Source organism: Argopecten irradians, chromosome 2, assembly GCF_041381155.1.
Source record: "Argopecten irradians isolate NY chromosome 2, Ai_NY, whole genome shotgun sequence".
Lineage (NCBI taxonomy): Eukaryota > Metazoa > Mollusca > Bivalvia > Pectinida > Pectinidae > Argopecten > Argopecten irradians.
In genome coordinates, this window is record NC_091135.1 from 22,410,924 (window position 1) to 22,424,289 (window position 13,366).

General features: G+C 35.0%; 1 protein-coding gene across 1 annotated transcript in view; it reads right to left on the minus strand.

Moving 5' to 3' along the window:
- The window catches only part of LOC138316516 (mucin-2-like), a 59,908-nt gene extending 47,018 nt beyond the window's left edge, over positions 1–12,890 (minus strand). The window contains exons 1-12 of the mRNA XM_069258206.1: positions 12,678–12,890; positions 11,926–12,089; positions 11,059–11,092; positions 10,397–10,458; positions 9,982–10,086; positions 9,322–9,483; positions 8,014–8,216; positions 7,353–7,470; positions 6,780–6,950; positions 2,775–2,854; positions 1,548–1,661; positions 797–953 (exon numbers count right to left, since the gene is read on the minus strand). Of these exons, the coding sequence (XP_069114307.1) occupies positions 797–953; positions 1,548–1,661; positions 2,775–2,854; positions 6,780–6,950; positions 7,353–7,470; positions 8,014–8,216; positions 9,322–9,483; positions 9,982–10,086; positions 10,397–10,458; positions 11,059–11,092; positions 11,926–12,089; positions 12,678–12,757 (1,450 nt within the window). The 5' untranslated portion in view covers positions 12,758–12,890. The remainder of the gene's footprint in view (positions 1–796; positions 954–1,547; positions 1,662–2,774; positions 2,855–6,779; positions 6,951–7,352; positions 7,471–8,013; positions 8,217–9,321; positions 9,484–9,981; positions 10,087–10,396; positions 10,459–11,058; positions 11,093–11,925; positions 12,090–12,677) is intronic.
- Positions 12,891–13,366: the final 476 nt, after the last annotated feature.

The window sequence follows — 13,366 nt, forward strand, 5'->3', positions numbered from 1 at the left end:
GTTAGATTTTCATATCGTATCTCCATGACATAAAACGCATATTTAAAAAAACAATCCTAGGATAATATATGTTTAAGCATTAACCTGTCTTCCTCTGGAATCTAAGGTCTGTATAGATATCAGAGCTTTACAGACAATCATCTATATAGACTATGGTTTCCATATGAAGATAGTTTAATACTTATATTTACCTTATTAACTCATTTTAGGGTCTCTGCATTTACGTTAGTTAGACTAGGAATACCGTTTAGCAATGACGATTAAATCCATAAAAATGGAAAAGCCATTTTGACGGTGACTAGTTGACGTTACAGTATCAACATTATTGACGTTACAATAGTCATATTTTGGTTGTCAGTTATTCCCTCATAAACTTCACTTTCCCTTGGTTAGTTTACATAGTAGAATTGGTAAGTGAATGTAAATATAATTTCATTCACTATCAATTTTTTTTCAAAATTCCAAATTTATTTAGGGATGATTTATATAGAATCGTTGTTCCAGCCAATTACAATTGATATCTTTCCTTTATCGTCTAAGTAAATATTTAAGCCAATGAAGTCTGAACCACATGTACTGATAAAAAAATCGGCATACATATCTATCATACGAAATGCAATTCAAACGTTGATATACATGTACTAGTAATGCAACACAGATATTCGGTGAAATGATCTTATTAATGGATTTGGAATGGGATAACATACATTACGAACGTAATGGAAGTCGAAACAAAAACTCATCAGATGAATATACTTAATAATAATCTGAAAGAGTTCACTTTTAGCATACTTACGGCAGACATTTTCACTCCTCCATCTTACCACAGCACCATGAAGGGAGCACTCGTGGGCGAAATTTCCTATTTGCTCACACCGTAACTCTGATCTATCCTCCAATGGCGCTTGGCATTGTTCATTAATACACATCAAATACCAGCTACGATAGCTCATCTACAGCACGGAGAGAGGAAATCAATTATCAATAATTTTCATAAGGTTCTTTGATATGAGTATTTATTAGTCTCATTGGCAAAAGCCGCGTTCTCAAATACCAATAGCTTCCGCGGATAACTTTGACATAGTGCGGTATCATTTAAAGATGCTAAAAGTACCATTTGTCAGCGGTGGAGCATCTTTAAACATTTCGTAATGAAAAGGTATACATTTGGCCTTTTCTTTTGTCTTAATTTATCAGGTCATCATATAACATGGAAATGAAATACCAATATTATATGAAATACCAATATCATATGAAATACCAATATCATGTTAACCGTTATAAAATTAATTTCCGTGGTCAAGAATTACTAAGGGGAGAAAATACCACACCGTAACAACAACGTGTCTAGCCCAGGGTACTGAACCCAGAACAATTTTCAAAATGGGGCATATCATTTTCAGCTAGGGACTGTGAAGTATTTTAGAAAGTAGGGAAAAGGAAAGCCCCCAAATTAAGCCGTCTTTAAGAGTCATGCAACTGGACACTATGTACCATTTTAACACCCCGCCTGCTCCATTTACATATAATTACGTATAATTACTTACCTTAGATCTACATTCGCCGAACAGATCTGACGTCATAATATCACATTGTTCCAAGGCGTTGGCCCTACTGACATCATCCTTGCAATAGTTAGGAATGGATCCGGCAAGCTCACACTGAAAACAAAATCAGGGCATAACAGCGTTATAGACCTCTACTATTAACAATTGTAACGTCAGAGCATCTATACCGATGGTTTTAGATGTGTAAATATAGATTAATAACAATGCAGGTTCATTTCAATGTTTTGTCATTTGGGGTTGGTCGTGGCAAAGGACTAAACCATGAACCACGTGAAACCCGATAACGATTGAGCGTTACTAGTATATCCAGTGGTGACGGAACTTAACTCTTTGTAATCACCCCACTGAAATGACGTAACAAGGTATATCATCTTTTAGCGTCATTCCATCACATAGAGATATCATACTCCAACACAAACGTCATCAGGTATCACGTGGTACGCGAATTATCTCCATAGAAACAACGCCAGCAGTCATAGGAGGATCGGCATTAAGTAAAGTGTAGTGATGTCGGAAAAATGTCGCACCATACACAATACCAAATTCGTCGCGTGTTAACTGAGTGACAGCTTGTGAATTCAAATTCGTTTTTCTTTTGCAATTATATTAAAAAAAATCAAAAGTCATTTTGGTTCAGGTATCCATTTTAAAATAAATTAAATAAGTTGGTTTGAAAATGTTTACAACAATCATTCATGAAGTACACAAAAGTGTCCCAGATTGACAACATTAGATGATATCCATATTAAATCCAAGCTATCTGTACAAGCGTTTTGAAAACAAGAGCTACCCGTGTTGAAATTGATAAAAAACATAAAACGAGTATTATTAATATATACTGATTAAGAAAAACCATCATCAAAAACCCAACTTATCGATACTTGATTAAAAATAGATAATGCCGTGTACATCAAGGTAAGCCATATAAAAAATGTTATTATGTAGTAGGATACCGTTTGTATGTGGATCTGTAGGATAGGGATATTCTACCTGAGGGTCAACCAGAGGTTGTAAGAAAACCGCCACTTCATGTCGGAATCGTCCCTGAAGACATTCTTGCATGATAAATTACATCCTTTATCGTAGATAAACGTGGAACTTATATCTCTTTGTTGCGTAGTTCACATTCACAGTCAAATATGAAGACAATGAAGGGTGTGTGACAGAAGTGTAGAATAAGAAACTAAACTATTAAACAAAACCTACCGAATCATCGTTATAGGCCCAGGAGTTTCCAAAGGATGTTGGGTTAGTTGTATCGACACCTGACTGCGTAATGAAGTCGTCTTCATAAAGCAAAACACAAATATTTCAGTTTAAACAGCATTTCAATATTCTTTACACAAATCGTGAAAAAATACAAATTATTTTAAAACTTCAATTTTGACACACAGTTCTAATTACACAGTTCTAATTAATCTCAGGTATGTATTAACATTTACACTTCTACTCTGACTAGGTATGTATTAACATTTACACTTCTACTCTGACTAGGTATGTATTAACATTTACACTTCTACTCTGACTAGGTATGTATTAACATTTACACTTCTACTCTGACTAGGTATGTATTAACATTTACACTTCTACTCTGACTAGGTATGTATTAACATTTACACTTCTACTCTGACTAGGTATGTATTAACATTTACACTTCTACTCTGACTAGGTATGTATTAACATTTACACTTCTACTCTGACTAGGTATGTATTAACATTTACACTTCTACTCTGACTAGGTATGTATTAACATTTACACTTCTACTCTGACTAGGTATGTATTAACATTTACGCTTCTACTCTGACTAGGTATGTATTAACACTAACACTTCTACTCTGACTAGGTATGTATTAACATTTACACTTCTACTCTGACTAGGTATGTATTAACATTTACACTTCTACTCTGACTAGGTATGTATTAACATTTACACTTCTACTCTGACTAGGTATGTATTAACACTTACCTTCTACTCTGACTAGGTATGTATTAACATTTACACTTCTACTCTGACTAGGTATGTATTAACATTTACACTTCTACTCTGACTAGGTATGTATTAACACTTACACTTCTACTCTGACTAGGTATGTATTAACATTTACACTTCTACTCTGACTAGGTATGTATTAACATTTACACTTCTACTCTGACTAGGTATGTATTAACATTTACACTTCTACTCTGACTAGGTATGTATTAACATTTACACTTCTACTCTGACTAGGTATGTATTATTTACCTTCTACTCTGACTAGGTATGATTAACATTACGCTTCTACTCTGACTAGGTATGTATTAACATTTACACTTCTTCTCTGACTAGGTATGTATTAACATTTACACTTCTACTCTGACTAGGTATGTATTAACATTTACACTTCTACTCTGACTAGGTATGTATTCACATTTACACTTCTACTCTGACTAGGTATGTATTAAAACTAACACTATTACTCTTACTAGGTATGTATTAACACTTACACTTCTACTCTGACTAGGTATGTATTAACACTTACACTTCTACTCTGACTAGGTATGTATTAACATTTACACTTCTACTCTGACTAGGTATGTATTAACACTTACACTTCTACTCTGACTAGGTATGTATTAACATTTACACTTCTACTCTGGCTAGGTACGTATTATGAGACTCTTTCATATGTGGATATGAAGGATAGGGAAATTCTACTCGAGGGTCACAAAATGTAGTAAAACCCGAGTCTTGCCGAGGGTTTTGCAACATTTTTGTGATCCCGAGGGTAGAATATCCCTATCCTTCATATCCACTTATGAAAGAGTATTTTTCTTTCATACCTCGACGTTTTATTACAATTTTACAACTATTCTATCTCGCCATTTTGAAATAAATTCGAAGAAATCCACGGCTGAAAGTCAATTTTTCATACATGAAAAATTACGTGATATTTTCAACAAAAATTCTGTTGGTTGCATCTTTTATAGTAAAATCAGTCAGGTTTGTGCAAAAAAAGTTAAAATTTTACCCCGGAAATAGAAAAATTGTTTACGCCGTGACGTCACGAGGCTTTTTTGCATGGGTAGCCCTAGACCAGCCAGTATTACACCCGTAGGTATGAAAGAATAACACTTACACTTCTATCCTGACTAAGTATGTACTTACATTTACACTTCTACTCTCACTAGGTATGTATTAACATTTACACTTCTACTCTGACTAGGTATGTATTAACATTTACACTTCTACTCTAATTTACTCTACTCTGACTAGTTATGTATTTACATTTACACTTCTACTCTTACTAGGTATGTATTAACATTTACACTTATACTCTTACTAGGTATGTATTAACATTTACACTTCTACTCTGACTAGGTATGTATTAACACTACATTCTACTCTGACGTTTTAACATTTACACTTCTACTCTGACTAGGTATGTATTAACATTTACACTTCTACTCTGACTAGGTATGTATTAACATTTACACTTCTACTCTGACTAGGTATGTATTAACATTTACACTTCTACTCTGACTAGGTATGTATTAACATTTACATTCTACTCTACTAGGTATGTATTAACATTTACACTTTACTCTCACTAGGTATGTATTAACATTTACACTTCTACTCTGACTAGGTATGTATTAACATTTACACTTTAATTTACTCTACTCTGACTAGTTATGTATTTACATTTACACTTCTACTCTTACTAGGTATGTATTAACATTTACACTTATACTCTTACTAGGTATGTATTAACATTTACACTTCTACTCTGACTAGGTATGTATTAACACTAACACTTCTACTCTGACTAGGTATGTATTAACATTTACACTTCTACTCTGACTAGGTATGTATTAACATTTACACTTCTACTCTGACTAGTTATGTATTAACATTTACACTTCTACTCTGACTAGTTATGTATTAACACTTACGCTTCTACTCTGACTAGGTATGTATTAACATTTACACTTCTTCTCTGACTAGGTATGTATTAACATTTACACTTCTACTCTGACTAGGTATGTATTAACACTTACGCTTCTACTCTGACTAGGTATGTATTAACATTTACACTTCTTCTCTGACTAGGTATGTATTAACATTCACACTTCTACTCTGACTAGGTATGTATTAACATTTACACTTATACTCCGACTAGGTATGTATTAACATTTACACTTATACTCTGGCTAGTTATGTATTAACATTTACACTTCTTCTCTGACTGAGATTCGCTCTTTACCGTCGTGACTACCATTCTGATTGGCTGTTTAAAGGCTACCACAATGTTTAGCTGTTTGAAGTCAGTACTACCATTCTGATTGGATGTTTAAAGTCAGGATTACAATTCTGCTTGGCTGTTTTAAGACAGGACTACCATTCTGATTGACTCTTTAAAGGCTACCATTGTGATTGGTTGTTTACCGTCAAATCTACCATTGTGATTGGCTATTTACCGTAGGAGTTACCATATAAATTGGCTGTTTACCGTCAGGACTACAATGTAATTGGCTGTTAACCGTCAAATCTACCATCGTGACTGGCTAATTACCGTCAGGTCTACCACAGAGATAGAGTATTTACAATTGTGATTAGACTTCCTGTGATTGTATTGCTATACAAAGTCAAAAGTGCCACGCATGAAATACAAGTAAAAATGTAAAAAAAAAAACCGCATGATTTTCATGCGAAAATTTCATGCGTATTTGCGCAGTAAAGAGAACACCCGTATATCACGCGTAAAATTCATATGAGAATCATGAGCACATACCGCCCATACAATATAGTTTCTAACACTCAATCCACAGCTAACGAGAAAACAGATTCTATAGAATATACCGAAAAATGACATGAGATATTGTAAAAGGGTGAAAATATCAAAATTTAGAAAAAGTTGAAAATTTAAGAAAAATCGGATAAAAATTCAGTTATGATTCAGACATGCAAAATATTTCATGTGATATCCATATGTATCATACGCATGTTTTTCACATGTAAATATAAATTATGGGATTCTCATGTGTGAAATGAATGACATGGAAATCACATGATAATCATATGAGAATGACATGAAATTTCCATGCGAAAATCATGCGTGTCAAAAACTCATATGATTTACGCATGAGATTCATGTGAAAATCACATGAAAATTGCCATGCATGATTAACATGCGTGGCACTTTTGCCTGTGTATGAGACAATATTATTACCTTCAGGGTTGCCGTTGCTGTTTCCACATAATCCCTCTATATGTGAAAGCAGATTAGCATTCGTGTTTTCCAGCGTTACATAGGCCATCGATTTGTTGTTCACCTTGACTCTCAAGCCTGCCTTTTCTAGAGTAACCCATGTCCATTCTCCATTCCTCAGGACATTAAATACTGTAAATCACAATTCGCACTTTAGACAGTATGACTTGAGAAATAAAACTAATCGCTGTTTTAACTTGGAACCCGCATCACTACGAGTACACACTATTATCAACTTTCATAATTAATGTCATTTTTGTCATTCATAACATTACTTTTCCCAATCTGAAATACTTCTGTAGCAGGTTTTAATTATACATTGTAAAACAGTCGCCTCCTAGCTTCGCGCTAGAGGAAATTTCCCTTTAGCTCAGTCAGTAGAGCGGCGGACCAGTAAGTCCAGGGTCGCGGATTCGAGCCCGGCTGGCGGCACACTGATCTCGCCCTGTTACAATACGCAGGGGTTTACATATTTGTAAAGGAACAGATAATTCTGTATACGAGATGAAACCTATAGAATGATTTATAACTTACCATTGCCAGCCGTTAGAGTGGGGACTTGATTCTCCAAAGTGATTACGTCTCCGCCAGATTTTACAACCCCATCTAGTACTTCAATTGTATTATCTCTGGCATCAGTAACAACGAGTCCCTATTAAAAATCATTGCGCAATCCGTTAAAATTTCGAAAAATAAAGCTGTTTGTGTGTAACAATGTAAATAGTTGATCTAGAATCAAACCATTATTGCAATTCAGTGTCAATTCGCAAACATTGGTAATGGATCAACGTTACAATACGGTAGTTTAGGCTCTTTAAAAAAAAACGAAGACTTTTAAAATGAAATGTTATATGATAACTGAAAACAACGTATTTGGCGGTTTGGTCCGCCTTTGTCAACGTCAACAACAAGACAAAAACAAAAAACAAACTAAACAGTTTGATGTTAAAGACGATCTTTAAAGCTACCATTAAAATGCTGAAATTAATCAATGCCAGATTTAAAAAGAATGTCTGCTATCTTCACTTTCGTATCACATTGTCCGTTTCAGAAAACTATCATGCGGTAAACTAGCACTAAGGGATAGAGTGAAAATACGAATTTAACGATCAGACAGTACACAAACATTTAACTTCAGTTATATCCGAATTTAGACTGATATACAATATAAAACGATGTAGATAAAGAATATTACCTTTTTGCAAGTCGATGGTAGGTTACAATTAACCATATGCAAAGTAACCTGCCATTGGCCAGGCGCTCTTGCTAATACATATTTGCATGTGCCGCCATAGTCGTATTGCTTGCCATCAAATGTTCTGTATAAATACCTTCCGCTACTCATACAGGTACGGAATCCCGGATTGTATGTCTGCTCGATGTCGTCATGGGTTTGACCTGATAGATACAAAGGACGATATATCAATATTAAGTACTTACTCTATGAGTGTGTCATATGATCATTTCTCCTCTTGTAAACCCCGATGAAAACCTTCTAACGTTGATCATGTTAATACATATATATTCAGATGCACCTAATCATGGTTAACATGTTGATTTAAAGTGCGGTAAAAATTTTAAGTAATTGTGTTCTTATAGTGAAAGGTATTTCTTAAACCGAGAGAGTAGCACATATATTATTTCAACATTAATTTTATCGCTATTATAACTATCGAGTAAACGAAGCAATAAAAATTATTTGAAACGGTTGCTAAGATTCAATATAACGATTTTATTTGTAAAGGTGACCAGTATGTATGACACAGTCCCTAACTTGAGCAGTCGCTCCTTTCATACAGTATATATATCTTACCGATCAGTCGTCACAGCTTTTTTCCTCAGCTCCCCGTCCCTTCCCGGTAGAATGTTTTATCATACAGTATGTCTTACCTAAGCAATCGTCATACCGTTTTTTCTCAGCTCCCCATCCCTTCCCGGTAGAATTTTTATCATACAGTATGTCTTAACTAAGCAATCGTCACACCGTTTTTTCTCAGCTCCCCATCCCTTCCCGGTAGAATTTTTTATCATACAGTATGTCTTAACTAAGCAATCGTCACACCGTTTTTTCTCAGCTCCCCATCCCTTCCCGGTAGAATTTTTTATCATACAGTATGTCTTAACTAAGCAATCGTCACACCGTTTTTTGTCCGCTCCCCATCCCTTCCCGGTAGAATTTTTATCATACAGTGTCTTACCTAAGCAGTCGTCACACCGTTTTTTGTCCGCTCCCCATCCCTTCCCGGTAGAATTTTTATCATACAGTGTCTTACCTAAGCAATCGTCACACCGTTTTTTCTCAGCTCCCCATCCCTTCCCGGTAGAATTTTTACCATACAGTATGTCTTACCTAAGCAGTCGTCACACCGTTTTTTGTCCGCTCCCCATCCCTTCCCGGTAGAATTTTTATCATACAGTGTCTTACCTAAGCAATCGTCACACCGTTTTTTCTCAGCTCCCCATCCTTTCCCGGTAGAATTTTTATCATACAAGTATGTCTTACCTGAGCAGTCGTCACACCGTTTTTTCTCAGCTCCCCATCCCTTCCCGGTAGACGCACAGCACTCCTCTCTAGTAACAAGGGTCTGGTTAAAACCAGGAGCTTTATCTCCATGACAGGTGCTTGTTCCGTAACAAAACTGCTTTGTCTGTTCAATGTCGTAGTCTGCAGCACGTTCATAAATATATATGTTAAAATTAAACTAACGCGTATTAGCAAAAATGATGGTAAATGTTCCGACAAAAAAGTGATGTTTTAAGCACTAAGTATATAAATGTATTAATATGTTGATAAAATATTGTTCAGCGTTCATGACAAGAATAGCCACAGGTTCAATAAAAAGTTCAATGAAATTCACAAAATTTGTAAAGAGTCTTATGATATTTTTTTCAAAAACAGGAGCAGACGATTTAGTATTTTTCTTCAGTTATAAAAGTTACTTACTTTACACCATTTCCACCATTGAAAATTTTGAACTTATAATTTTACTTCAAGTTAAAAACTTAAAAAATACTTAATTGCATCCCGAAAAAAAATGTTTTTTTATCTAATGAATTAGATTTAAATGTAAATTCCATATGCCTATTATCGTTGGTGCATGGAACCCCCAATAGAACCAGAACAATGGTAATCTATGTTCAATCTTACTACATTTGTACTTACTGGCGACATAATCCTGACATAGGTACCCGGTGTAGTCCTCGTCACATTCACAAACGTAAGGTGCAGTGCATATCCCATGCTTAAGACATTCTGCCTCACATATGGCTATAAAAATGAGGAAAAAAAATCCGTCATTGTTTGCAATAAAAGTGGTGTTTGTTCCTTTGGTTCTTAAATCGATTATTAATCTTATAATAGATAAAGTTAATTGTCGAAATACTGGTATGAATAACAGCAGTACATCAATATAAATTAAAAATTTCTTATGTGTTTATATAATAGCGTTCGATTTTTATATGGTTCAACGTCTTCGGCAACAATCAGCAGGTGGTGATATCGTATTTATAGTTGTGTGTAACCAATGACCAAAGTCTTAATGTTAATTGTTTAGAATCAAAATAGTAAAATATCTTACGCTTATCACAATTGTCTGACTCCCATCCCGTACAGCAGACACTTATCGCCTCTTTGGTGGACCTGAGGATACAACAGATTTTTAATCAACTGCAGTACGGAGAATATTGCATTATCATTCTTGTGATGAGAGGATTGCAGAGGATGCATCTTGCTTGTAGTGTTACGTAAAAATGGGAGTTCCCCTAATGTAAGGAAATATGGGAGCTGAAGGCTTATAACCAGGTGTCGTAATTATATAGAACATCGTATATAGTTCTGTTGGTTATGTTTTTTGTCTCTCTTGTCCGTCATTTTGTCTTTTTATGTGACCGGGTTATCTACTCTTGCGAGAAAGATTGATTGAAACGTTGTGTTTTTAAAGACGTAACGTCATATATTTCACCGAGTTATTGGGACGTCCCATATATGCCATATTTGAATGGTATAATCTACAGTCGCCATTTTCCTGAAAAGGTCAAAAACGACTCAATGTGTATGCCTTTGTAACGTCGAATCCGGTCAAACCATCGCGCTTACTACATGCTGTAAACGCTAGTCACGTATGCATAAAAAATGTGTAAAAACAAGATTTTAAATGGTGAAAAATGTTTTTAAAAATAAAGTTTAAAAAATCAATAAAGTTAATTCTCATGTTTTTAAGATTTTAAAAAGATCACTTACTTGTCATACATGCAACTGGCTGTTGTATCCCCACCTGTAAAGCAAACACAATTAAACATTAAATTGGGCATTTATATAAGTATACTCTTTGTCATATGTAAATATAAAGGATAGGGATATTCTATCAGAGGATCACAAAATGTAGTAAAAACTCGAGGATTGTGATCCCGAGAGTATAATATCCTTATCTTACACATCCACATATGATAGAGTATTTCTCTCCCATGCGTCGACATTAGTTACAGTTTTACAATTATGATAGCCCTTCATTTTGTGAAATAAGTTCGCAGAAAACTGCAACTCGGACAAACCATTATTACACCCGTGAAACCATTATTACACCCGTGAAACCATTATTTCATCCGTAGGTATGAGATTAAAACCTTCAGTTCAGTATATTTGTTTCTTATCTGTTCGTTATAAATCAGAGCGACATAATCAGCGGCAGGGTAATTCTAACGTCCACGCCTTTTTATAAATATATTTCCTATTATTGTAATTGTACATACAACAGACAATATTTTAGATACTTAGTACACGTTCAAAAGTAAACATTGAATTTTGAAAGAAATAAAGATTGACTAAATGAAAGTTAATAACGCATGATTGCATATGGTTTTTGTTAAGTTTTGAAAACACATTTCAATGCGCGATGATGTTATAAAGACAACTGCATAACGACAATATTCCTATTACAACGTTCTCGCGCCGTTTGCAAATTTAGATGTAACATCAAAAAGGCAAAGCAAACGAAATCTGTTAGGTAGTTTGCAACATTATAAATTTGCAAATAAGTATAATGAAAAAAGGTTCGATATAATATATACTATAAATCAAATTAGTCTACAGAATGCATAGGGTACTTACCAGTTATAAGACGTTTGATCTCGCTCGGTTCATACAACTCCGATTTCAGTCTGTACGTATCCTCTGTACCGCTATTCATGACCAAAGCAAAGAAATCCGAGCATGGGCGTTCTACTGTCACGGTTTTGGTGACATTTTTGGAGCAGAAGTGTTTCTCACTTTGACTGAAAGAAAAAAAAACAAAGACGCTAAATCATACTGGTATATATACAATATAACGAGGTACATGTATATATATATATATATATATTTGATAAATTTGGAAAAGGTAAGAAAAGTTGGGTATTATTCTGATATGAATCTGACACGAAATATGTCCGTTGATTCACTCTCCGTTTCTCATGTTGTTGTAAATCATTGTCTGTGTTGTCATATATATTTTGAAATAATACGTCCAAGTGGTTAAAATTCCTCATCTGACTGGTTTGTTTGATTTAATCAGCATCCTATTAACAGTCAGGGTCATTTAAGGACGGACTCCCATGTATACGATGTGTTGCGTATGTGAATCATTTGCCTCATGTGATTTGATCGTAACACTCGACTTTCACCAATATTATTTAATGCGATTCATAAGTTTTCCCACTGCCAGGACCCTGAGGCTTTATTTGAATAATACGAGTTTCTTTCATTAGTGAAACTTAAACGGCAATGTACATACATTTCAAAACAGTACTGATTTGGCGGTACAATGTGAACATTTTTTCGATATTTATAAAACTTGCAGTGGAAGATATACAGAGTTGATTTACCTGGATACAGGGTTGGCAGAGATGATAATGGCAAGCCAGAAGACAAGCCAGGGCCTCTTGGTCCCTTGTAGTATCTCCATCTTCTACAGGGAGGTTCCTCCTCCTGATCGGTCTGTCTTGTCTTTTCACTGTGTGCTTATTTAGGAATATGATAAAACAAGACTAATATATTTCACGTTATCTTATTTCGAGCGGTGGTCGCTAATCCCAAGACCCGTTCGCGCGGGTTATATACCACACGTCATTGTACTTCTCAAAATTGATTTGTTCTCCGCTTCGTCGTAATTGGTCTATCAGGTATAGTAAGGCCACTCCTATCCGTCATACGGTTAATTCATGTTCATCTACAGTTTCATGTCAATAACAATTCAAAGGATGCTCGCCATGTTTTAACAACTATATTGTTAAGCGGTAATATATTACATCACTGTCGAAGTCTAGTTGGATATCGTATGCCTATTGTTTGATGAAAATATTAATTATTTGATCAACCGACAGCTCATAATAAATTTATCCTAGGCATCAGATTGCATGTATGCCGTTAGAAGTGTACATGATTCTTGATAGTAAAAGGCGGCTAAAGGCGTCATTTTTTCTTCTCTCTTATTCCAACCTTCTTCCCAACGTCTCCCTTTGACACCGGCTTACTTAAGGTCAGGTCTGGGTTATGTTCCCTGACCAAACATTGT